This window comes from Monopterus albus, unplaced genomic scaffold (assembly GCF_001952655.1).
Source record: "Monopterus albus unplaced genomic scaffold, M_albus_1.0 scaffold127.1, whole genome shotgun sequence".
Taxonomy (NCBI): domain Eukaryota; kingdom Metazoa; phylum Chordata; class Actinopteri; order Synbranchiformes; family Synbranchidae; genus Monopterus; species Monopterus albus.
This window is the reverse complement of record NW_018128007.1, coordinates 3016460-3041414: the sequence shown is the minus strand read 5'-3', so window position 1 is coordinate 3041414 and position 24955 is coordinate 3016460. Positions and strand designations below refer to the sequence as shown.

The 24955-nt window shown below is 40.6% G+C and overlaps 4 protein-coding genes across 5 annotated transcripts in view; all 4 read left to right on the top strand.

Moving 5' to 3' along the window:
• kif13a (kinesin family member 13A) overlaps positions 1 to 7861 on the top strand; it is a 37336-nt gene extending 29475 nt beyond the window's left edge. Inside the window, exons 33-39 of the mRNA XM_020612867.1 lie at positions 1 to 129; positions 212 to 289; positions 386 to 436; positions 1045 to 1132; positions 1633 to 1784; positions 5143 to 6373; positions 6742 to 7861. The exon at positions 1 to 129 is cut by the window's left edge and continues 22 nt beyond it. Of these exons, the coding sequence (XP_020468523.1) occupies positions 1 to 129; positions 212 to 289; positions 386 to 436; positions 1045 to 1132; positions 1633 to 1784; positions 5143 to 6373; positions 6742 to 6875 (1863 nt within the window). The 3' untranslated portion in view covers positions 6876 to 7861. The remainder of the gene's footprint in view (positions 130 to 211; positions 290 to 385; positions 437 to 1044; positions 1133 to 1632; positions 1785 to 5142; positions 6374 to 6741) is intronic.
• Positions 7862 to 9815: 1954 nt separating this feature from the next.
• On the top strand, positions 9816 to 15225 carry rbm24b (RNA binding motif protein 24b). Its single transcript, XM_020612856.1, has 4 exons — positions 9816 to 10206; positions 10472 to 10595; positions 10739 to 10793; positions 13479 to 15225. Exons 1-4 carry the CDS (start codon positions 10036 to 10038, stop codon positions 13837 to 13839), a joined length of 711 nt encoding a protein of 236 aa, XP_020468512.1. The 5' UTR covers positions 9816 to 10035; the 3' UTR covers positions 13840 to 15225.
• A 1114-nt stretch (positions 15226 to 16339) lies between these two features.
• Positions 16340 to 20944, top strand: grinab (glutamate receptor, ionotropic, N-methyl D-aspartate-associated protein 1b (glutamate binding)). Of its 2 annotated transcripts, none has more exons than XM_020612840.1 (7): positions 16340 to 16480; positions 17334 to 17613; positions 17701 to 17804; positions 18457 to 18657; positions 18992 to 19120; positions 19218 to 19361; positions 20202 to 20944. In XM_020612840.1, the coding sequence occupies exons 2-7, from the start codon at positions 17340 to 17342 to the stop codon at positions 20352 to 20354; spliced, it is 1005 nt and encodes a 334-aa protein (XP_020468496.1). In that variant the 5' UTR covers positions 16340 to 16480; positions 17334 to 17339; the 3' UTR covers positions 20355 to 20944. The 2 variants fall into 2 exon arrangements, with proteins under 2 accessions (XP_020468496.1, XP_020468497.1); XM_020612841.1 differs by having other exon boundaries at positions 16340 to 16489.
• A 49-nt stretch (positions 20945 to 20993) lies between these two features.
• LOC109967342 (speriolin-like protein) lies at positions 20994 to 24755 on the top strand. The gene is made up of 4 exons (XM_020612848.1): positions 20994 to 21172; positions 22422 to 22625; positions 22709 to 22833; positions 23088 to 24755. Exons 1-4 carry the CDS (start codon positions 21016 to 21018, stop codon positions 23418 to 23420), a joined length of 819 nt encoding a protein of 272 aa, XP_020468504.1. The 5' UTR covers positions 20994 to 21015; the 3' UTR covers positions 23421 to 24755.
• The last annotated feature ends 200 nt before the right edge of the window (positions 24756 to 24955 follow it).

Sequence of the window (24955 nt, the reverse complement as noted above, 5' to 3'; positions counted from 1 at the left end):
GAAACCTTGGCCCTCATGGCTGCTCGTGGTGACAGCGAGGAGACTCAGGATGGAGAGACCTACATAGAGAAATATACACGAGGGGTTCTGGAAGTGGAGAACATCCTCAGTCTGGAGAGGCTACGACAGGTATTGTATACAATAGTGTCAAGTATGATTAAGCCACAAGGTGACATGTAAAGACACACCTGGACTGTTTTGTTCCCCTCAGGCTGTGACAGTGAAGGAAGCACTCGCTGCTAAGGGGAGGCACCTAAGGAGGAGTATCAGCACACCAAATGTGCAACATGTAATGAACGCATCGATCACTTTACTACTCACTGAACCACACAGAAATAATTGTCACAGATTATGACACTGATAACATATTTTTCTTGTGTTTCAGTCCTCATGCAGTAAAACCGACCTGACTGGTTGTGAGGTTGAAGACTGTAAGGTAAGTCAGGTGCCCCTTAGTGACATGTTAATCACAAACTCTGGTGTTAGACTGCAGTTAACTTTTCTTGGCTGAAGAGTACATTTGTAAATTATGTGATCACAGCATGTGATACAGTACATGTCCAAAAAATTATAATCAAATGCCAAAAGGAAAAGAAATTATGTTTCTCTTCATCTGGCAGTGATTATCATATTGTTTCTAGGAGTTTGATTCTGTTTGTCTCCCAGTCTTAACCAGAATGAAGATAGTTAAAAATAAAGTGTACTACATAATAGGAGAAATTCTTAAGTCCCTTTCAGACGTGCACTGCTTTCCATTAATCTGACACTATCTGAATGTGTCAGCTGAACGAGCACCCTGGTTTCTTTTCAGACCTAGTAACACAGATAGGTACGAACAAGATTACAACAACTGCATATGGCAAACACTGCATGCGTACCATGGGTGAATGAAGCCATGAGAAACATTCATGTAAAAGTGACCTGTGTCTGAATGAGAGAAAGCTGACTGATGAAGCCAGCAATGTTACAATAGCCCATCTCTGAAAAGGGCATAAGTTGCAGCTTTAAAAATCTGGCAAATTTAACTGGTATGCTTCTGTCTAGGACCACTGTGATCAAGTAGACAGCTCCAACTGCCATCCGCAGGACGGCTCCCTTTGCAGCACACCCATCAAGTGCAAGGAGAACCAAGGTAAATACGGAAAAAGCAAATGTACAGCAGAGATATTATGTCTCGACATCTTCTGAGTAAGAAACTGTAGGTTATGTAACGGGCTCTACCGGGTGCAACACTCCTTTGCCCGTCGGCGGGGTTAGTGTACTCTGCGTTGTGTTCTGTGTTGAAATGATGGCACTGACCACTGTTGTCTCACCGGTTGACTTTAATTATCCTCTGGGTAATTGTAAAGAAAATAAAATGAGTCACAGCACATGGGGTGATAATCTGCTACATGCATCCCTTCTCTCAGCTTGGAGAGCACAAACTGAGAGTTAGACAATGATGACGTACAAAAAAAGCGCATCTCAGGTGTCTTAAAAAGACAGTACACAATTTATACACTACAGTATATTACCCCGTTTAAACAATTAACAAAACAAATCGGGATTTGGTGTGGTTTCAATCAAAGAGTTGTATGGAAATTACATTTCTTCGTACACTGGTTACAGTTATAAATAAATGTTCCCATACAGGTTTGGTTCCAGAGAGCCCTACATTTTTTAACTCCAGCCCCTTCAAAGTTATCTCCCCTCAGCCTTCCAAGTTCCTCAAGTGTCTGCTGCCTGTCAAAGAGGAAAACAAGACAAAGAAAGCCCTGGAAGCACGGCCGCTTCTAGGACAAGAGGTAAGGAGGAAGAAGTCAAATTATGTCTCATTCAAGAAAGAGGCATTCATGTTGTTGTCATGTTCACTGGCCCACTGAACGTTTTACCAGTCCCATGTATCCTTGTTTTGTCAGTCCTCTGTCAAACACCATTTTACATCATCACTTATCATATAGTTACATTTCAAAAACATGCTAACTATGGTACTAATTGTCCAAAACGTACTGATGACTTTTGTGCAAATGGTTTTGCTGTGGTGTGTTTGGATGACACACAAACATGACACCATCTTTATGGCATTGTACTGAAATGAAAGAGCATGACTCACTGGAGCAGCACTTCACCTTACACAGTGTAACAGCTGTACAGTCTCATGTCTGATTTTGTTTATGATAATTGGATTTTTAAGATATGTTGTGGCTGTTCCGACCTTTTAAACTAACTTTGCGTAATTGTTTTCATCTGTGCCTGAAGTGGACTAACAGAGGTGCAGCGGTGGTACATCAGTAGCTGCTGCCTTGAGAGACCTGGTGCTTTGCATGAAGACAGCTAATGTTTGAAAGGGTCTATATATTGGAAAGAGAAAAAGAGGCTCAAAAGACATATGGACCTAGTGGTCACACTAAACATTGGTCCAATCATCGCTCCTGTGCACCAGCTTAGGCAACTTCAAGCACTGTTTTTTTATATGTATTAAACTGCATGGCACTAACTGTGTAACTGGCCTGTCCAGCTCCATGCATGCTATGTGTGTGTGTGTGTGTGTGTTTGTGTTTGTGTGTGAACTGTGTGTTGTTGATCTGACCCATCTGCAGAGCATGCGCTCATGTGTGGACAGCCCTGCACTGCTCCCCTCTCCCTGCCCCTGGCACCGACCCAGGGCAGGCAGCGAGGGCCACTGCACGCCTTCCACCTCCACCTCCACCCCCACCTCCACTCCCACCAGCAGACAGCTCAGCCACACAATGCCACACACTGCTGTAAGTGTTACACACACCAGCACACACAGCTCTGAGGCTTAATGTTAGCGTTTTACACACACTGACATGAAACTCGCTCACATTGCTGTGACCATTGCACTCGTGCATGGACCCACTGCCGCACTTTGATTTAGGGATTCCACATTTGATCTGTCCGGGTACCAGTGCCAGTGAGTCTTTGTATGGACTGACAGCATTTCACTTCAACAACAAACCAACACAAGGTGTATTACCACACCCACTCACATACACGCTCACACACCGATGGCAGCAGAGCTGCCATGCAAGGTGCTGGCCTGGCCACCGGGAGCGCTTGGGAGGGACTGTGGACTGGGGAGAGAACTGGTGGATGACTCGTTCTACCCCTGAGCCACAGATGCCCCCAAAAGGACACTTGCATCTATAGCTACATTTTGAGAACAAACTTATAAATGGATACAGTACAGTTTTATTTCTGTTACCAATATGTCTAATGCACACATTAGCATAAAGTGCAGAAAAGAGTTTTATCTGCAAAAAGACTCCCACAAAGAGTGCTCCAAAGTAAGTTAATATTTATGCATATTTCAAAATAAATTCATATAAAACTGGGTTTAAGTTGCCCATTGGCTCTAACACTGTTTAAGTGCTGTGAAGCCCCATATTGCCAAGGGCATACTGTTAGTTATTGGCTTGTTGAAGAACACTCATGTGACTACAGTGGTACATTAACAAACACCTTAATCGATTTGATTAAAACAGAGCCACATTGCAAACTTTCACACCATGTTCATGTTCCATTATAACATTTTATACCATTTATTCATTGTCTTCATTCACGTTTATAAAAAGCAGTTGTACTGTAAAGGCTGTTGTTCACGACAGGCTCTAGCTAACATGTCTGGTGGGCTGTGACATCTTATATCAGCTTTTGTGAGGACGTGTGTGACCACCAAGTCCTTCTGCACATCAACAACAACAAGCCCTGGTTCACAGCAAGATTCAAATACCTTCAACGTGCCAAAGAGGAGGCTTACAGAAGTGGGGACAGAACTCTGTAAACCCAGGCCAGGAACACACTGACAAGGGAGATCAGAACAGCAAAGAGGAGTTACTCTCAAAAGCTGAAAAACCTGTTTTTGATCAACGACCCCTCGTCTGTGTGGAGAAGCCTGAAGAACATCACTGGCTACAAGAAACTATTCCTATAGAAGACAACTGCCCTACCTCGTGAGCCACAGCCACCCCAAAAACAAAAGATCAGAAAGGCTCAAATGCTCCACCATCATTCCAGTCCCCAAGAAAACCTCCATCAGTGGACCTGTCAGTGGATTACTAGCTTTCTGACAGACAGGAAGCAGCAGGTGAGGCAGGGGAAAACCACATCCAGCACCCAGACAATAAGCACAGGCGCCCCCCAGGGATGTGTGCTCTCCCCTCTGCTGTTTTCACTCTAGCTGATACAGTTCTACAGAGGAATCATTGAGTCTGTTCTCTGCACCTCCATCACTGTCTGGTTTGGCTCAGCAACCAAACAGGACAAGTACAGACTTCAGAGGACAGTCAGGACTGCAGAAAAGGTCACTGGTGTGAGCCTGCCCTTCATGGAGGACCTGTACACCTCACAGGTCAAAAGGAGGGTGGAGAGGATCACTGCAGACCCCTCACACCCTGGACACAATCTGTTTGAACTCCTCCCCTCTGGACGGCGTTACAGGTCACTGTGCACCAAGACAACCAGGCACAGGGACAGTTTCTTCCACCGGGCCATCGCTCTGATTAACAGTCAACCAATGACAGTATGTCTGGTCAACAACCCTCAGTGCAACACCTGTAAATATACACTGTACATATAGATCAGTCGAATCCAGACCGTCAGAGTCAAATTCCTTGTGTGTCCAACACACCTGGCCAATAAAGCTGATTCTCATTCTGAAATAAAAAGGAAACACTTCCAAGATTAACGAGTCTGATATGTATGTATGTATGTATGTATGTATGTATGTATGTATGTATGTATATGAATGTCACCTTTGGCTTTTTCCCATCCTGTTGATATTTGGCATGTGTTTTACACCGGATGCCCTTCCTGCCGCAACCCTGACTTGAACCCGGGCCGCAGCGTCCGAGAGCTCTGAATCCTAGCCACTAGTCTATCAGGGACATATATATAGATATACACAGTATATATATCTATATATATGTGTGTGTGTGTGTGTGTGTACAGGTCTCTATTTATAAGTACTTTACCCTTATTTTTAACTCTTTTCCTAATGCACATTCCTTTGCTTGTTGATATGTACATACACATTGAGAACCGCTGTACCAGAGTCAAATTCCTCGTGTGTTCAACACACCTTCGACAATAAAGCTGATTCTGATGAGTCTTTTGTCCTCTTGCTGTTGTTTTGATCAGCAGGACTCTGAGGAGGAGGAGGCCGATGTGGACATGACTCTGAATCTAGACCGGGGCCCTCAGGACAACAGCAGCTTCCAACCTTACATCCCAGAGGACTTTGCAAACTTTGAGATCTACAATGCCACTCTGGAGACCCAGGAGGGGTTTTTATCCTCCTGCTCTGACTCAAAGGGAAGCCGGTGTGGAGGTGGAAGCGGAGAGAGAGAGGCGCCCCGAAGTCCCACAGCCAGCAGTTGCACTAGTGGCTACTTTTCACACAGTGCCTCCAATGCCACACTATCCGATATGCCTTTTAGTGCCAGTGAGAGCTCTGACCACCTCAGCTGCACCTTCAGAGACCCCCAGGACCCCGTCAGCTGTCCTGCTGGAAGAGGCTGCACCCAAACCAAAAGTATTTCTGCAAGAAGTGATACCCAGCAGCCTGCGCTCTCATCAGGTGGGGATCTGTTCAACCACCTGCAGAACTCCTCACCTGTCAGTATTCCTGATTGTACAGACAAGCAGCAGACATTCCCTCTGCCTCACAGCTGTGTTCTCAGCACCAGCCTGGAGTTCACTGACTTTAAAGGGGCTGGTGACAGTATTGGAGAGAGTGATTTAACACATTATATAGAGGGTTGGGATCAAGAGGCTTTGGAGCTCTCTACAAACCAGCAGAAGAAACCAGACAACATAGATACGTGTGACACTGGCAATCAACTCTCCTCTGCCATCCCTGGTGTCATCAATACATCTAATCCTGAAAATGCTTCAATTGTTATATGCAAATGTCCTAATAATGACGACTCTGTTAGTGTACCTGTGTCCTGCCCTAACACAACTGTAGTTTGCACTTCAGTATCTGCACCTGACAAAGTCCCAGCTCCATCTCCAGCTCTAATAATTCCCTCTGCATCAGTCCCATCTCCAGCATCACCTTCCCCAGTCACCCAAGTGTCTACAGCCCCATCCTCTGTCCTGGCTTCAAGATCAGGAGGAGAGCCTCTTATCCAGGAGCCAGCACAGGGAGATCTGCCCCATGGGAGTCCCTGTCCCAGCCCTAACCCCAGCAGCACTGACCCCTCAGGGGACTCCAGCGGGGATGAGAGCACCCCTGCAGCTCAGCTTCCTGACTGGATGGCTCCTGGAGAGCAGGTGTGGGTGGGGAAGAGAAGAGGAACGGTTCACTACGTTGGAGGGGTGGAGTTTGCTAAAGGGATCTGGATTGGTGTAAAGCTGGACATGGCAGTGGGTAAGTCCCTTTATGTGTTTTGCCCAAAAGAGCCCAATAAATACATATATTGTAGGAGAGTTTTAGCTGGAAATATGTTTGAGGTCACTTAGAAATAGTGCCATCATCACATAGTTTGAACACTGGCTGATATTGTTTCTTAGTATTGCATAACTTAATGTGATTATTAATGGATTATACAAGAAAGAAAGGCTTAATCATCATGGCTTTGTTCTGTAATACTAATCATTTGACTTGTACTTATTCGTTAGAAAGTCTGCATTTACAGTAGTTGTCACCTCATTTGGTCTAAATGTAAAAGGGTGTGAAACGCTGGAAAACAAATAATCCACAAGTCCTTAAATCAGTTATGCTTTACCTTTCCTTAGGTAAGCACAATGGGACTGTCCAGGGCAGAGTGTACTTCCGCTGCCCACCAGGCCACGGTGTGTTTGTGAAGCCATCTCGTCTCACCAGAGGGCCGTCCTCTGTGGACACAGAATCCCAGACTCTGATCAGATAGGACCCAAAGAAGCACCCACTTTCTGAGGAATAGCAGCAGGGACAATTGTCCTCAGATCCAGTGCCTAATTCAGTGTGGCTCCTCACTCCCCACCCATTTTACCAAGTGACAGAGCTGATATATTCTGTAGGCGCGTCTGCTTTCCTGAAGCATATCTGAACTGTGCGTTTAATGAAGGTATATTCTAATTACTGTTCACTGAAAATTCGCTATGCACATATCTGAGTTTTCTATACAGTGATATTTTTGATAGAGAACTTAATTTTTAACTGGGAGTCCGTATAGAAATACCACCCACCTGTGTTTTCTTACTATGGTTTCTGAACATTATATATATAATATTTTTATAAGACAACACATCCTCCCCTGAGATCTGTAGTGGAGTAATATGGGCTATGAAGATTAAGAATGTACTACTGTCAATAAACATTGATATTAAAATGATATGTCAGGGGTAACCAAAGAACTTCGGTTCCATATCTGCTGTTATGAGTAATATGTTATTTTTTGACGTACGTATGTGGAGGTATTCACTATATATCGTAAAGCTTAGTGCCATATTTCTAGGAATAATGCCACATGCCCTGAACAGAGGACGAATCTGCAAAACCTGAGTTGCTTTCATTGCATGACTGCAGTTTTCACATTAAATTATCTTGAAGTACTGTAACACTGTGGAGGAAATAATCCCCATCCAGACTGTTGCTGTTTGCTTGCACTGGAAAGGATTCTTGGATGGGTCACCGACTGTCTTCCATATTGGACTGATGAAATATTTTCTTTGTGTTTCTAAATGATGCGACTGAAAAACTGTTTCAATCCCTTAAATGTGGCGAACAAAGCAGCTGGGCTTTGCCTGGATATACTGATGCCTTATTGTCCTGTTTCCATAAAGAAAGGCACATAAACAGCAGTGCCATAACAAGTTCACTGAGTTATAAAGAATAACTAAATATATGGGCCTGAAACCTGTGTATGTATATCATGAAACATTCAAAATGCCATCCAGCCTCACTGACTGATTGAATACCTTTATAACTGTTTGTCCATCTGCATTTCATATGTTCACTGTCTAATGTATAACACTACAAGTTAAAAGGTACTCAATAATGCAGGTTTGTTTTCACTTGGAGTACTGGATGACTGAGTGATGGATAGTATCAGGTTAGGGAAAACACTGCAAAAGTATAGTTACAGAGAAAAGTTGTGCTATGAACATATTTTAATGGAAGTGGTGAACTGTGGAATGGACTAAAAATATATTAAAGCTATTATTTCAAATATATGAAAGGAACCCAAGACCTTACTTTAAAGAAGAGAACAAAGCTGCTCTCCCTCATAAGGAGTTGTAAATAGAAATGTATTTGGACGTAGAATTTACACTATTATAATGTACAGAATTGTATTTAAAATGTATCTGAAGCTGTTTTAATTGGTACAAAATGTTCTAAAATAGAACATTTATAATCACTGGCTGTGTTGAGTCTTTATTTTTTCAAGTTGACATTTTTGCATATTTGAATGTTTTAGCTGTAGAGTGTAATATATTTGTGTAGGAGACACTTTGCCTTTTTGTTATTTGACATTTGCAAAGGTTTTTTTGACCAGAGTACTATAATATGAAACTGAAAACTAATACCCTTTTTTCAACCAGAGAATATGGTCTCACTGACAAACATATTTCTAGTACATGTCTAATTATTCTTTAATCGTCATGTAACAAAATGGCACTTAAATTCTCCTTAAATCTGCTTTGTCACTGACATTTGATGATGTGCTCATACATTCCAAACACTCATATATTCCCAATAAGCAATTGTTTAGTGAAAAATATTCTACCTTATGTCATTATAATGGAGGGTATTTTACAAAGAAAACGTGGTGCCTTGCCTTATCTAAGCATTGCACACAACATAAACATGCTGTTTACATGGTAGAGTGTTTTCGTCCTTGTCTCTTGGGTGAGATGTCATCACTGATCTTTGGTCCACTGTCTAACTACTGAACGTAGGGTAAAAATATCTCCTGTCACTAGCACATTTATAGTTCCCTGGAACCTGGCCTGTCTGTGGCTGATGTAAAGATAAACAACATGTGACCATGTGGTTCCTCACAAATCATGCATGCACCTGTAGACCAGATCGACTGCCCCTTGCATGAAATACAACACTAAACTGAAGGCCTTTTATTGTTTGAGTTACTTTAACTTAATTATAGTGTTCCATGGAGACAACTGGTGTGTGTTTTTCAGTGCTATATTATATAATTATATATTACTGTTACTATATTGCTATGTTACAAAAATGAATATTTTTGTTCAGCAGTGGATGAACACAGATTAATCCATAGCAACATCTAGGCAGACCAGCAGTCAGATTCTGTCCTTTTCCTGTTTTGTTTCCAGGGATTTTGTGGAGTTTAGTGGTCTTGGGGATTTGCATTGTATATTAAAAACAAATAAATAATGATTTTTTTTTTATCCAGTATTTTATATCCACTTTTAGGCCAAAGATATAAAGAAGGATCCAATATATTCCACTAGAATTGTTTTCCTGGCAGTGTTGGTGCTTTGGAACAGCAGTTAGATGCTTGTATTTAGGAATAAAATGTTCATAAAATATTTTCAATACATAAACAGTTTACGGTATGAAATAAATACAAAACAAAATCCAGTGACTGGAGTAAAAAAAAAATGAAAGGGCTTGGGGTTAGTTAGTTTGCTAAAATTCTGACTACAACCCCGAAAGTCATGTGCAGCGTTACGTTACAGCCATCCCTCCACAAATGTGTTTTTTGTGACGAAATAACTCTCAGTTCCTCTTGTCTGACAAGCCCTGACCCACTGCTCTATCTGACGTTATTAGGGAAATTAAAGAGCCTTTCGCCTGGTTTGTCTACACTTACCTTGGACATGTGCGCCCTTTCGGCTGTTGTGGTGGTCTGGATATGGGTGGAGTCAAGTATCTGTGTCACGCACTGACAACTGGGAAACCTCCTGCCACAAACTAATAGGTGCCCTCTTCCTCCAGATCCACAGTCACACTACCGGGGGCTAACCTGTTCGGGCTGCACACTCTCTCCCTGAACCCAGCAGTTCCGAACGATTTCTTCTATTTTATCTGAACACAACTTCCAGGAAATCACTTTTATATACCCACAAATGATGCACTCGGCACAGAAAGACACCACCTTCACCAAGATCTTTGTAGGAGGTCTTCCTTATCACACAACTGATTCCAGCCTTAGGAAATATTTCGAAGTGTTCGGAGACATCGAAGAGGCCGTGGTCATCACTGATCGACAGACGGGGAAATCCAGAGGTTATGGGTTTGTAAGTAACAACCTGTATATACCACCGGCTTCATAGTTTAACGTCGCTTGCGCACGTGCGTAATCGCGGATAAGGTCAAGTGAGAAAGCAGGCACCTGTCTGGGCTGAAAGTACAGTCGGTTGGCTGTTGTCTGTTCTGTGAGAAGTTAGTTACCCTGAGCTGGACTAAAAACAAGCGTAACTGGCGGGGGCTACCTGGCCACTGTGACCAAACTGTACAGTAAGATCACGATAAGGTGAATAGAATTTTTTTTTTTTTTTGTAGGTGACCATGGCAGACCGGGCCTCAGCTGACCGAGCTTGTAAGGACCCCAACCCCATTATTGATGGAAGGAAAGCCAATGTGAACCTGGCCTACCTGGGGGCCAAGCCCAGGGTCATACAGCCTGGTGAGGGACTGAACTACAGCCTTTTTTTCACAGCTTAGATAAACAATGCAGCATCAAATGCCTTTAGATACTCACAGGGACTGCCACTATTGTATGGAGTTAAGTATTTAGCTAAGTTTAATAATGGTGTGTTTTCTTTGCAGGATTTGCGTTCGGTGTGCCGCAGATCCATCCAGCATTCATCCAAAGACCTTATGGGTATGTGAAGCTACAGAGTTACCATTTCTTTCATAAAATCTACCTTTATAAAATGGCGGGGGGGGGGGTTTTCCAATATTTCCATTTTTTATGATGCTATATATTCATTTTGATTTTGTAAAACTTTTTATTTGTCATTGTGTCCAATTGTTTCATCCTGAATGAGGACATGTGAGTGTTGATGTGTGCTCCTCTGCTTGGCGTTGACTGTTGAAGGAAGTGAACAATTGTTTCCAGCCACTACAGCACTTGACTTCATGTTGTCTGTCTCTCTCTGATCTGACAGGGTCGGTAACGGTTAAAATAGCTGATGAGGGGACATGATGGTTTGAGGAATAGCTGAGTCTGCATTGGGCAGAGCACTAAAGTGTTACCTGTATACTCTGACATACACAAACAAACTGAAATGGTGACTAGATGCATGGAAGTTTTATGTTGTGATTTCCGGTTTTCCATAGTACATAGATTGGTGTGTGCCTTGTTTTTCACTATGATGTGGTGTTCAGCTTAACTGTGTGCTAATTTCTACTTGCAGTGGGGGAGGTGGGGTTGCAGGCGGTTGTTGTGCAGCCTTTTTTGTGAGTTTGGATAGGGATTTGAAACTCTGCAACGGGGTGTAGATTCTTTTCCCCTTTTAATGATTGATTTGTGCTTTAGCCTGTGGTTTATTTTCCCTCCAAGTTTTTAGTTAACATTAAGTTGATCATGTTTTGTTGCCAAAAGGGGGCTGATGATCACTCGCAGTGTGTTAATGTCAAACTCGATCCCCTGCAACAAAACAAACACTGGCTTGCATGTGGGAGTTCTTTTTCTGTTTCCTTACCCATGATGCTGTGTTTTCTTTTTTCTTATTAACCCATTGTTTTCACTTGTAGCTTAGATCTACAGGTACACATCACTGTGCATATCTTTTCTGATTAACCAAAAGATTCTCTGTTTTGCATCTTTTCATCACTCTCACTGTCATTTAACAGTGAAATAAAAATGTGCAGGGGGAATGAAAACACACAGATAGGGGTTTCACCACAGAAAACTCAAGACAAATGTTAAACTTTCCCCCCATGTTGGTACATTATTAGCAAAGCAATAGTCAGTGAAGTAAGTTAACTGAAAATATCATAACAAAAGTCATTATGTTTTCATTATTTTAGTTTTGCAAAAAAAGTCTGTCATATATATATATATTTAAACAGGTTGAAATGTTTACTGCACTGCAGGTTGGAGACTGAGATCTTAGCCGATCTCTTCAGCAGCAGCTGTTGGCCTCTCAAATTCAGATGGAAAATGGGAGTCACTCACCGGCACTGTTAATAATGTATGGTACAGACTGGGCTGCTCAGCTGTGGACAACAGGTGGACCGAGCCATGTGCCCATGAGGCCGTTTGGTTATTTGCTGGGGATTACCCATGTGTCCTGGTGATTTACAAAGCACCTTTATTTAGCTCTTCACTTGCAGGGCCTCAAAATGTTCATCCCATCTTTTCAGTGGCTCACAAGATGGCTCAAGTCAGTGTGTACTTATAGCACTTCAACTGTTGATGTTAAAACTAAGGTCAAATTATATAGAAGGGATACTGGCCTGTTGGTTCCTGTATTACAAAGTTGAAAATTACACATGAAATTGAACTCATAAACAAAACTTGAAATGTTTTCACGTACAAAACATTTAGCTCTTGTTAACAGCAGTGGATGCATCCCACTTTGTAACAACAGCACCACATCATGATCAGGTAGGACATCTCCAGTGTGATGAGAAAACATACACTGAGGAAAGCCACAGTGACAGTGCAGTGGTGTAGGCAGCCGCTGCAGTTGCCAAGTGCCCTGCCATGTGTTACTAAAGGAGAAGATCAGCTTGTCCTTTGGAAATGACAAGGGGAGCAAAAATAGAATGCACCCAGCCTCCCTTGTCAGTCAAGTTGGTGTGTGTATGTTTGTGTTGGGGAAGTACGTCTGAGTACAAAGACAAACTGGCAAACAGGAAGATCTGCTCAGAGTGTATATACACACACACACACACACCCTGGCCTGTATACTGAATATTCCAATGGATATCCCCTTTTTTATTCTTTAAACTAGTTAAACAGATTTATTTTTCAAACAAATAGACACAAGAGAGCCGCTGTAGAACTTAATACTACCGAGCACTTAATAGGATACTGTATGTTTAATTCAGCAGCTACAATGACCGTGGTGCTTTCATTAGCAGCTCCATTTTAAAGACACAGAAAGCCAATTTATTTGTGTTTAAGGATGTATTAACATGTGTGGGCATGCTTATGTGTGGTGTTGGTGTTACAGTATGTGGAACAATGTCCACTTCTTTTCTTGATATGTTGTGATGTTGTACGATAAGCTCGCATTTTGTCAAATACAGTTTTCAGTGAAACACTGGGTGTAGAGCTGGGCTGTGTCTTCTTTTAATGCCTCACTGTGTTTCAGACTCGGGTGCTTTTTGAAATTAAAAGCTGCGCTTGTGTTTCTTTGTGGTTTTGCTGCTTCCTTAACTTTTGAATTTCTAGGTAGGGTTGCTCTGTTGTTAATGAATGGATTTGCTGTGTTCTGGGAAATGGATTGACATATTTGTGGCACCTGCTTTTCAGTTTTCCAGAATTTAGTTTCAGCGTTGGACAGATGACAAGCTGTGGTTCTGCCTTGACCCTTTGTGTCTTTATGTCCTACAGGATCCCAGCCCACTACGTCTATCCTCAGGCCTTTGTCCAACCCAGCGTGGTGATCCCTCATGTACAACCTTCTGCTACTACTGCAACAGCTGCTGCTGCCACATCCCCATACTTTGACTATACTGGAGCAGCATATGCTCAGTACTCTGCAGCTGCAGCCACTGCTGCTGCCGCCGCCGCTGCCTATGAGCAGTATCCATATGCAGCCTCACCGGCACCAACGGGCTACATGACTACAGCAGGGTATGGATACGCTGTCCAACAGCCACTAGCAACTGCTGCCACCCCAGGAGCTGCTGCTGCCGCTGCAGCCTTCAGTCAGTACCAACCACAGCAGCTCCAGGCAGATCGCATGCAGTGAATCCATGAAAACTACCTTAAAGGAGGGGAGCAGGGAGGTCAACTCCTTCACTGAAGAGGGTGAAGTTAGGAGGGAGAAGACAGTAGAAGCTGAATGATGGTTGTCACTCCTAGATCTATTCTTAGTGGTCCTCCTACCAAAGAGCCTGAAAAAATTAACAGAAATAAGATCAGTATTTTTTCACTCTAGAATATATCTATGAATATTTAATATATTCAGCAGTATAATAGTTAATATTATTTATGTTCACTGGACCTCAGAGCAACCATTGCTGAATTTTATATATGTATATATATATATTTCAGTGGAATTTGTATAGAATTGCCAGTTACATTTATAAAGATCAGGTTTCTTCCCCGCTACTTTGAAAACAAACCAAAACACCTGCATATATATGAGAGCAACATGATACAGCATCATGCAGCTTTTATTATTTCATAGTTTGGACCATTATTTTTCTTTAGTAAAGCTATGCAGACACTGATAGAGAATTTAGTGTTTTGTTGAGTTTGTTCTTTTTTTAATAAGTGTTTGGAGTGACATAGATTAGACACCTTAAACTTGTTCCCTTTAAAATGTTTTTTTTTTTGATAGTGCACAGGACAAAATGCTGAAGTAACAGCTGATGCCGTTAAAAGAGTTCACTTTTCTTCCTTTTAAATTGCACCTCAAGTAAACCCAGCAAAAGGGAAGAAAATATTGAATGTGAATCTTAGGTTTTGAAAAAAATGTTTCATAATGTGCCTTTTAAATGATCCTATTTATGTATTTATTATGGAGCCTTACATTGTTATACACTTTGTTTGTGTTTATGTGTGAATATGAAGCCTGATATAGAACATGTCCATATGTGCTGCTGCATTTCTCATGATCAAGAGCATATGATATCTGTTTAACCTTGGCTTAACAAAGCACTACACTGTGTATAAAGAACAAATTATGAGTGGAAGGGTAGCAGTAGGTCCAGTGCCTTTTCTGTTTTCTGTAGTTTTGTTGTTGTTGTCTAAAATAGGTTCTTTAATGTCGCTTTTTATACTTGAGCGGTTTGATAAAGGACAGTGTGAATGTTGCTTGTTTAAATTTTTTTTTACATTTAATGTCTTTTGACATTAAATGTTTTTTCATAATGCAAGGGCATTGCCAATATCACCTTGCATTTTGTAATGCATGACTCAAAATAATGCAAACATTTAATTTGTGAAATAAAAGGAAATTTAGCTTCAACTTTTTAAAATCATCTGTCCTGTGTAATGTCAGTTTTGCTCAGTCTTTAAGTTATATGATGAAGTCATGTCACATGATGGTCAGTTGCAAATAAAGTACTGTAACACGTGGCAGATAATACATTTCACTTCCATCAAGGAATACTCCAGTTTTTGTAAACCCAACTGGCAAAATATGGATCCTGCACCACAGCAGGCCGAAGTCACTAACTATTGATTATACCTTTATGCAAATTGATTTACACATACTGTACATACACTATGGGGGAATTTGATGCTTGATTTTGTTTATATTATAAGGCATCTTAGAGTAGATGCAGTTGTTAATATTACTCTGGTTGGCTGTGACTCCAAAATATTGAGTAGGAGAAGTCCATCTTCCCAGAACCATTAGATGAAAGAAACGGTTTACCAGATTCCTACTTGATGTGAACCAAATACAATAAATCAAGAACCTCAAAATAATCTGAAGTGTTTTACTATATAAATCCCAATAAAGTTACATTTTAAACACCAAATTTAGTTTCAAACAGCAACATGCTGGCTCTCCTGGGGCAGAGCATATCTTAACTACAGAAATGCACATTCCTATCAGTGACCTCTGGTTGTTAGAAACCCAGTTGTTTTGTTCACCTGTCTTCAATCCTTCACTTAAGTCATTTATGTTTCTATAGAGCTGTGGAGACAATGGGACCTGTGGTACAGCAGGGGAGCAGACAGACAGATGCAGGATCTTAAGCCTGTCTGGCACAAATATATGGTACATTCCCTTAATTGTGGCCCTTTTGATTATTTCACCAAATCTTTGGCCTTCTGACACCTGCTGGCCGGTTCATGGGAGTCACTGCTTCATGTCAAGCATTTTGTACCCGCGACATAGGCCTGCGGCCCTGCTTACAGATTTAACTTTGCTTCCTTCAACTGTATTTTTGTCTCACTTTCTATTTCTCCGAAGTTCACCCATTAGTTCACCATGTACTGCTGCGTTCAAATAGTAACTACGACTGGGAAAATCGAAGTTTATGAAAATTTCAATATATTCAAGTTCGAGTTCAATAACATAAGTGCTTGAAAAGCAAGCAAACACGGATGTCTTAATCAGCAAAAGTGAGTTGAATGGAATTAAGCCCAAATGTAACAGATATAAAGTTTTTTTAATAAACTCTATTTCTAACTACATTATTTAAACGTATAATAGATGAAGTGAACACTTGTAAACCTTTGAAATGGATATTGTTCCCAGATCAACCATCCATCCCATTTGACATGAACGCAGCATCAATATTCTTAAACGTAGGGGGCGGGGCTAGCCGTTTCCTTGTTGTTTGAGTGAGCATAAAGTGAAAAGTGGGACAAAACCACCCATAAAGCACTACAAAGAATTGCCGAGGAATACAATTTGAGTCGAAACCGTAATTGTGAGTAATGTAAGCAGTTTTTAACTTAGCTACTTTATCTTTATTGTCAAACGTTAACGTTATTGTCTTGTGAGCAAACAGGGGCTGGTAGTTAACATTAGCTGTAGCTACGATTTAACATAAAAAAGGCATCTGAGTTTGTTTTTTTTACCAACTAGGGTAGTTATCGGTGTTAGTATAGGCAGCGTTAGTCGGTTGTATGTAGTTAACGTTGAATAGACTATGAGGTTAAGGCTGTTTCTCCGCTGAAAGTGACGTTTTGTGGCCTAGATAGCCCAAGTTAATTTTATTGGTAAAAGTTCCGGGGACCTTCGGGGAAATGTAACGTTAGTTTACGAATCACAGCAGCGCTCAGCCGTAAACAAAGGTCATTGGTTAAGGTAGATGTCAAGTTAGACATCATAAGACATGGTTGATTAGTTAGGTGTTGAAAAGTAAGAAAAAAAAAAAAAAAAAAAAAAAAAAAAAAAAAAAAAAGCCCATGGAAACGGAATCGGTTTCCGAATTTTGGAATCTAACAGCAAATGAAATATAGGAAATGCACCATAACCCGGAGCCTAACATCAACTTGGTGGTCAGTTTTAGTGGCAAACTCAGACAATACGTACAACGCATGTGGCCTAAATTGTTTTAATTCAGATGTTGATTTTGATATCTTCCGGAAGTAATCGTCGTGTGGGTTCTGTCATGTGACCACGCATTGCACCGTGGATTTGTGTTAACCTTCTTTATCGAAAGAGTGCTGTGTATTTGCTCATAATAACCTTCCACATGACATCTTTTGAAAATGACACACGTTTCTGATATATCGCAATAATTCAGCACTTCTGTCTGTCTCTGCTCCCGATCTAAGCCTGAGATGAGCACCGAGAAGACTCCCGTGGATGGGGCTCCTTCTCCATTCATGGTCCCCGGGCAGCCACCATATCCTCCCGCATATGGCACGAACATGTCAGACCCAAACTTGTTCGGGGGTCCTACTCCTGGTGGTCCCCCTTTCCCTCCACCGATGGCGTTTGGTCCTGGAGTTTTCGGGATGGCCACGAACCCTCAAGCCAGCACAGGTTATGATGCCATCCCCTCTTCTTCACGATATTCTCCGCCAGGCCCCGGATTTAATAGCGGCTTCAACAGTTAGTATTTCTAACATTGTGGTATTTTTATGCGGAATTAGATTCCTTGCATAATTTAACCAATATGATATTTCTGTGTCACTTCAGATGATGTTTACCATAACGAGGAGGACCCACCACCCTTCGATGAGAATGAAGAGTTTGATTTTGGATTAGATAACAAGAGCATAAGAAGAGCCTTCATTCGAAAGGTAAGGAGAGAGTGCAATTAATTATGGCTGGATGTGCCAGTCCATTGTAAGCAGTGTTGCAAATCAGTGACTGTTTTTTGTCACTACTATACTTTTAAATATAATTTAATGATGTAATTTGCAGCATTTGTAAACAAAAGTCATACCTGTGAGGTTATTCAGTTCATCAACAGTTCCTCAGGTTAATTTTCAGAAAAATATACTGCACTGCAAAATTGATATTGCAGGATAGAATTATATACACAGTGACATTTGATAGTCTGTCACAGAGACTACATTATTTGCTACCAAGGTTAATAAGGCCTCCCGATTTATAATCTTAATCATACAGAATCTTTAGGTGGTGTTTCTTTTTGTTTGTTTGTTTGTTTGTTTTGCACCTAGATGTAGAATTATATAAAATCCATGGAATGATAAACAATAAGATCCACCATATTTTATTATTTTAAAAAAGTGTGGTTGCCATACTTTCTACCAGCATTTTACTGAACATACCTTGCTGACAAACAACAGTAAAACAAATGCATCCTAAAGCAACACCACCATGGTGGATTTAATTATGTACGTTGATGCAACTTGACATGCACTTGGAAACACATTCTTTATTAAAAATATCATGTGTTTGCTGTCTAATAATCAAATCTCTCTCCAGGTATTCTTGGTGCTAACTGCTCAGCTGATGGTGACATTTGCTTTTGTAGCTGTTTTCACCTTTGTGGGTGAAGCCAAGAGCTTTGTCCAGGGGAATGCATGGACCTACCTGTTGTCCTATGCTGTGTTCTTTGTGTCACTTTGTGTGATCAGCTGCTGTGGGAGCGTTCGCCGGAGACATCCTTGGAACCTGGTTGCACTGGTAAGTTTGTTCAGACTTTGTTTTTTCAAAATGGAATGAAACGGATGAGAGGAGTTGAAGCTCTGGAACTACCATGTTATTTGATCTTGACCTTTGAATCATTACTGTGTAGGCGTTCTGCATTATAAATCAATGGGGTAAAAAGTGTTTTAAAATTAAATTGAAGTAGCAACAATGTATTCTCATAAGAGAACCTTTATTATTGGTGTGCACAGTTGTACAGTGAAATTTGGTAAAACTAGAGATTAGGATGCTGCTTTATTGCTTCATACCATTCCAATCAAAATGTGCTGCAGTACTGATTTGTATCTGTATTTGTGTTTCTCATTTTCAGTCTGTTCTGACCCTCAGTATGTCCTACATGGTGGGAATGATTGCCAGCTACCATGACACTGACTCAGTGATCATGGCAGTAGGAATCACAGCATTTGTGTGCTTTACCGTGGTAATATTCTCTCTGCAGGTTTGTATATGTCATTCACTGCCCCTTGGGTGTATATTGTGCACAAAGATCACACAGAATGATGGAACCTTATCCCACTCTTGACTTCCTCCCACAGACTAAATACGACTTTACTTCCTGTTACGGCGTGCTTTTCGTCTGTGTAATAGTCCTGTTTGTCTTTGGCATCCTCTGCATCATCATCCAAGACAGGATTCTGCACCTTGTGTATGCTGGATTGGGAGCATTGCTCTTCACTTGTGTAAGTCCCTACAAACCAGTTTCATCCATCTTTACCGTGTATGGTGATAATGACAGCAGTGAGTTGAGAGTAATTGTGATACCAGGTTTGAATCTTCAGACTAGATCCTCACTTCCTGTGCAACTTGACTGTATTTGAAGAGGTGAATCTGATTGAAAAGGCAATAACTGCTGCATCAGTGGTTGGATTTTACTTAATCTTGTGTTATGTATGTATGGTACCTCTGTTTTTTGGCATTTGGTAACCTAATGTGAAATCCAAGTTTCAGAATAAAACCCAAAATTTAGTGCACCAGTAAAGCCTGCTAGATAAATCCAACTACAAATTGCATTAACAGGCCTTTGGATAGTATTTATTGTAATTTAGAGGGAATATTAGATGGGCAATGATGCAGTGGTTGTTTTTCTTGTGCCTTGAAATGCATTAAAGGTACCCTATGGAATTTTCTTGTGGCTCCATTAAATGAAATGGGTAATAGAACAAGGTAGATGAGTTCAGAGGTTACTGAGCATTGCCCTAGCCTTATATTAAATGTTAGAGGCAGTCATTGCAGGTGTAAGAAATGAATACTGTAAATAAGCTCTTTTATTTATGCTTTTCACATACACATCCAAATCATCCTCTGTTGTGTTCCTGAAAGATGCATTATTTCTTTGACTTTTATGCTGCAAGTACTACAAATTGAATTCCACTATTGTCCTCGATATTGTGGTGTAAACACACATCAAATATCATAATTTGGTTGAATCATCCCTTTTAAGCTAAGAGCACACTACATTATTAAAAACCAGATATTTATTGATGGAAAAAGGCTAAACGTGAATTTTTTCATTGTTACAGTTCTTGGCAGTTGACACACAGATGCTGCTTGGTAACAAGGAACTGGCCCTGAGTGCAGAGGAATACATCTTTGCTGCTCTTAACCTCTACACAGACATCATCAACATCTTCATCTATATTCTTTCCATCATTGGAAGCGCAAGGGGGAACTGAACAGGAGCAACAGAGAAATTAGTTTTAACAGAACACTGTATCGAGTTAATGTATAGAAGTTAATTACCATGTCTCAGCGTGCATTGATTACATGGCTGAGATTTCTTTGCTTCACCCAATGTAAATGTTTCTTTTGTGATAATATAAAAGGGGGGAGGCGTTTGTTCCAGTGTCATGAAGAGGAATCTGTTGATATGCAAGCTTATTAGTAAAAAAAAAATTTTATGAAGACCTTGTCATATGGTTTAAACAGGAAAAACCCAATGAGTCGACCTTGAGATGGAATTGTTTTGTCAAACTACTTCCAGGGTCATGAGTACATTTTCATGCTCAACCTAAAGTGTATATGATAAGGGCTGAAAGCTACAGTGGAAAAAAAGCTGCTCAGCTTGTGTTAACAGCTCTGTTTCCATGGTAACTAAATAAACTCTCATCCACTGATGAGGTGATACGGTTAAACAGTTAGTCAAACAGCTATTTCCATGGCAAAGAATATCTTTTAAGTTTTGTTTTTGTTTTTCCCTTTACACCTGATCTGTGTTCTATATAGGGAGAGACAGAATCGCATCCCACCAGAGAGCATCTTGTTGTGATTTGATTTAATTTTGTCAGCATCCATAAAGTTTGTGGATGTTTTTGGCTCAGCTGTGAAACTGGGAGAATGGACCTGGAACAAACTGTTGCTGCCCTGCAGTTAGAAAATGAAAAACTCTGGCAGGAGAATGAACAGTGGAAGTTGATGCTAAATGTAGTCAAGGAAAATGTAGACCTGCGAGCCAGGATGCAGAGCTTCAACAATGCTCCTCAGGAGATCACAGGTATTCAAAGTGTTTTTGTGTGTCACTAGAGTGCAGCTAGAGCTGTCAGTGCATTGTGTTGCCTTTATTTTTAAATGCATAATGTTATACATTTGTTATGTTAGCTTGTAACCCTTTTCTGGTTTCAAACTAATTTATAAGTGCCCACCATTTATAATTGCAGTTTCATAAAAGTTGACAGGGAAAAGCTGACCCAACATAGTTTCTAGCAAGGCATTTTGAAAGAAATGGCCTTGACCTTTTTTAAACTAATCACTGATTTGAGTGTGTCTTTATCATAAAATAATTTTGAAAATTTGACATATTTATATGTCTCTAAGATATAATTGAAATATCTTTTTTTGGATGGAGCGATTACAGTACAATCAAAGTTAGTCCCAGTTTCTATGTTGTTTAGCTGCATAGTATCTTGTATATACATACAGGATCTAAACATTCCTGAAAATCTTTACAAACCTTCAGGGTAAAATCATTATACAATAAATGTATAGGTGCTTTGTCTGTTAAATCTTTCACTAATACAGTTACAGGGAAGTAAGATTTGTAAATGAGATTCCTACCTTGGTTGGTTATACAGAGTTTAAATATTTTCACTTTAACTTTTTTGACAGGATCTCTTATTTTGTTAGTACATGTACGATATGCAAAATTAATGTTACAATAGGTGTTATTGTATTTTTTTTTATTACCACTCTCTTTGTCATGTCTTTTTACACAGTAATCAATTTAAAAACTTCATAGAGCAGTTCTTAAATACAAAGTGCTCAAAAGGCTGTTAATAGAAGTCTGTAGGGAATTTAAAAGTAACAAAAGATAGATAAGAATAAAACACATGAATCACAGTAATATACCCTGCCAGAAAAATAAAGATGATTAAAGTAAAATAAGGATGAGTTCTTTCATATGTCTTATGAAGAGATGTAAAAGATGCTCTCAGTAAGCCATATCAGGTCAAATAGCTTGGAGGAACTTGTAATGGGAGTAAAAGCTCAGAAATATAGTGAGGACAAAGGGCATGTTGATTTTAAAAGCAGGCATAAGATTTTAAAAGGAATTCTGAAAAACAGGCTAAAATGGGTTCAGTCTGGTGCTGGTCACTATTCTGGGTTTTAGACAAGTCAAGAGGACACCGCATTTATCAAGTACTGTATAAGTGCACAAAAATGTAAGACTGTATCTACTCTGTCATAGATACGGCAGGTATGATGAGAATATTTGGCTTTCTTGTTACTCGTTTGCTCACCATCAGGAAGAAAACCATCCAGTCTGTGGCAAAGCACCTTGGACGACAGAGAATTCATAAAACACTTGAAACAAACCAAGTTCGAACATGAACACCGAACCTCATCCCCTGTCAACTTCAAGTCTTTCATCCAAAGCTCCATGTACACAGACACCTGTGAGGAGGCAGAGTGTCAAAGCTGCCAAGCTGTTATTCCTCCAGAGGTCAAAGGTGAGTGATACCAGACATGCTGACATTTTAGAGAAGTAACAGTGCCAAATAGATTTTTTTAAATTCATTTAATTTCACTTTAGTTGCAGACAGGCTGCTAGGAGAGATTGCCTACCAACTGGATAGAAGGATTCTGTCCCATGTCTTCCAGGGCCATAAGAGGCTTTATGGTTTCACTGTGCTCAACATACCACACAAGATCATAGAGGTCAGTAATCTCTCATTGACATTTGAGGTGTTCAGAAGAAGAGATTGGTTTATCAAATCCCCACTTGTGGACAGCTCAGGAACAACATGTTCCGTTCCTTTTTTAAATTACAGTCCAAAGTAAGAGATCCAATCTGAACAAAGCTTCAACTGTAACTTGTCCCATTTTCAGGTAATTTAGAAAAATAACACTGACCATGACATTCCACTTAGATCACTCTAGAAAAGTACCAAGCCTTTCTTTCGCTCTTGCAGGTTACCACACACCCGCTGACAGGGAAAGTAGACGAAGGCTATCGGCTTCATCTCACTCAGAGGCATGCTGACCTCATGGACCAGTTGAATCAGCTCGGGTATAAAATAGCACTTCACCCTCCTTTCACTGAATTTATTGTTAACACTTATGGGATCCTGAAGGAGAAGCCTGATGAACACAGCACCCAGGCTAGGGACTACAGTGATCCAGACTTTCTGAGGAAGCTGATATTGAACACAGCACCAACAAAACTTCAGAAACACCTGCTGCTTGTGCTCACCTGTCTCTGTAACATGGCCGAGAAGGACAAACTGCCTCTTCTTCTCTGGTAGATGTGACTGTATCCAGAGTTACAATTCCATCTGCAAACTGGGAATAAACACGGATAAAGGAAATGACATGATGTGCTTAGATTTTGTGCACACAGAAAAATGTCTGCCTGCCAGTCATATATTCAGAGTTATGTATTTGTTTATGTACACACTTGGAAATAGGCACTGTGAAATTGAACATCTAATTTAATTGCAGCCATAAACACATAAAGCACTAAGTTTATCAGTCTGTTTCATATACAAAAAAAGGTGGGGGGGAGTAAGACATCCAACAGTGATTTGCTATTTCAACCAACATTCAATAACATACTGAGGCAGTATAAATGTTCATATTCTGTGAAAAACATAATCCATTAAGCCATACTGGTGTCAACTAAGTAGCATATTCCCCACATTGTGGATCATAAGATACAGCCTCATGAGTGAGTTTCTCATGGATATCTAGCTCGATAATGAGATTGAATTGCCATTTTGTTTCCATGCACGATGAACAAGAGATACAGGCAGCAATTCAAAGGTCTATATTTGGGGAAGAAATGTGTTTCATGACAAGTTATAAGTCTGGGGTTGGAGCAGTATCATTTGAGGGACTAAAAGCTATATCATCAGGAGTTTGTAGCAGGTCTTCCCATTCTCTCACTACAGTATGTGCCTGTTCTAACAGGTGAAATAATCATTTTAACTAAATAAAATTTGCAGGAGGACTGAGGGCTCCATGCCAGGCGACCACTACCCAGCCTCCTGCTAGTGAACGTAAAGCCCATGGAAAACAAACTGGATGAGCTGAGAGCCAGAATTATAAGAGAGTGCTGCGCTCTCGTTTTCACCGAAACCTGGCTGTCAGACAAAGTTCCAGAATCCGCAATCCAGCTACAAACACATTCCGTGTATCAAGCAGGCCGGACGCCAGACTCTGGTAAGGTCAAGGGAGGAGGTGTGTGTGTTTATCAACAACCCGTGGTGTGGAGATGTACTGACTGTCCACAAGCACTGTTCACCAGAAGTGGAGTTTTTATCGCTGAAGTGCCGACCCTACTATTTACTAGTGATGTGTCGTTCACGAACGATTCGTTCCTCCTGAACGAATCTTTCCCATGACTCGAGAACATCGGGTCATCTCGGGGAGTGATTCGTTCACTTTGTGTTGACCGCGCATGTGCAACATCGCATAAGATTAGTAAACCTTTGGAGTCCTCGGTTTCCAGTGTTCGTTTTTGTGACGTGACCGCTTTGTTGGATACAGAAATTAGTAAATTTTCAACCGTCCTTACAGTTGTTTTTACTCTTACTGTTACATGATGCATTTATTTTTTTTTATAAAATAGCTTATTTCCTACAGACTATAATTTTATAAATATCTGTCAATATGGTTCCATAACACTGAATGTTTTAATAAAGAGTTGGTTAATGCTTTAAACTTCATCAGGGAAAATCTTTCTGTATACTGTGTTAGGTTATTTCTTAGTTAGATAGATATGGATTAGAGATCTGTTGTCTAGAAATGTTTAGTGCAGACAGGGTGACTAGCTTTGCTG

Bases quoted from the DNA above. Each gene is read 5' to 3' on its own strand.
- LOC109967342 (XM_020612848.1), top strand. From the start codon at position 21,016: ATGGACCTGGAACAAACTGTTGCTGCCCTGCAGTTAGAAAATGAAAAA. The intron at 22,626-22,708 runs GTGAGTGATACC...ATTTCACTTTAG, and splicing joins TATTCCTCCAGAGGTCAAAG to TTGCAGACAGGCTGCTAGGA. The intron at 22,834-23,087 runs GTCAGTAATCTC...TCGCTCTTGCAG, and splicing joins TACCACACAAGATCATAGAG to GTTACCACACACCCGCTGAC.
- rbm24b (XM_020612856.1), top strand. From the start codon at position 10,036: ATGATGCACTCGGCACAGAAAGACACCACCTTCACCAAGATCTTTGTA. The intron at 10,207-10,471 runs GTAAGTAACAAC...TTTTTTTTGTAG, and splicing joins AATCCAGAGGTTATGGGTTT to GTGACCATGGCAGACCGGGC. The intron at 10,596-10,738 runs GTGAGGGACTGA...TTTTCTTTGCAG, and splicing joins GCCCAGGGTCATACAGCCTG to GATTTGCGTTCGGTGTGCCG.
- grinab (XM_020612840.1), top strand. From the start codon at position 17,340: ATGAGCACCGAGAAGACTCCCGTGGATGGGGCTCCTTCTCCATTCATG. The intron at 18,658-18,991 runs GTAAGTTTGTTC...TCTCATTTTCAG, and splicing joins CTTGGAACCTGGTTGCACTG to TCTGTTCTGACCCTCAGTAT. The intron at 19,362-20,201 runs GTAAGTCCCTAC...TCATTGTTACAG, and splicing joins GAGCATTGCTCTTCACTTGT to TTCTTGGCAGTTGACACACA.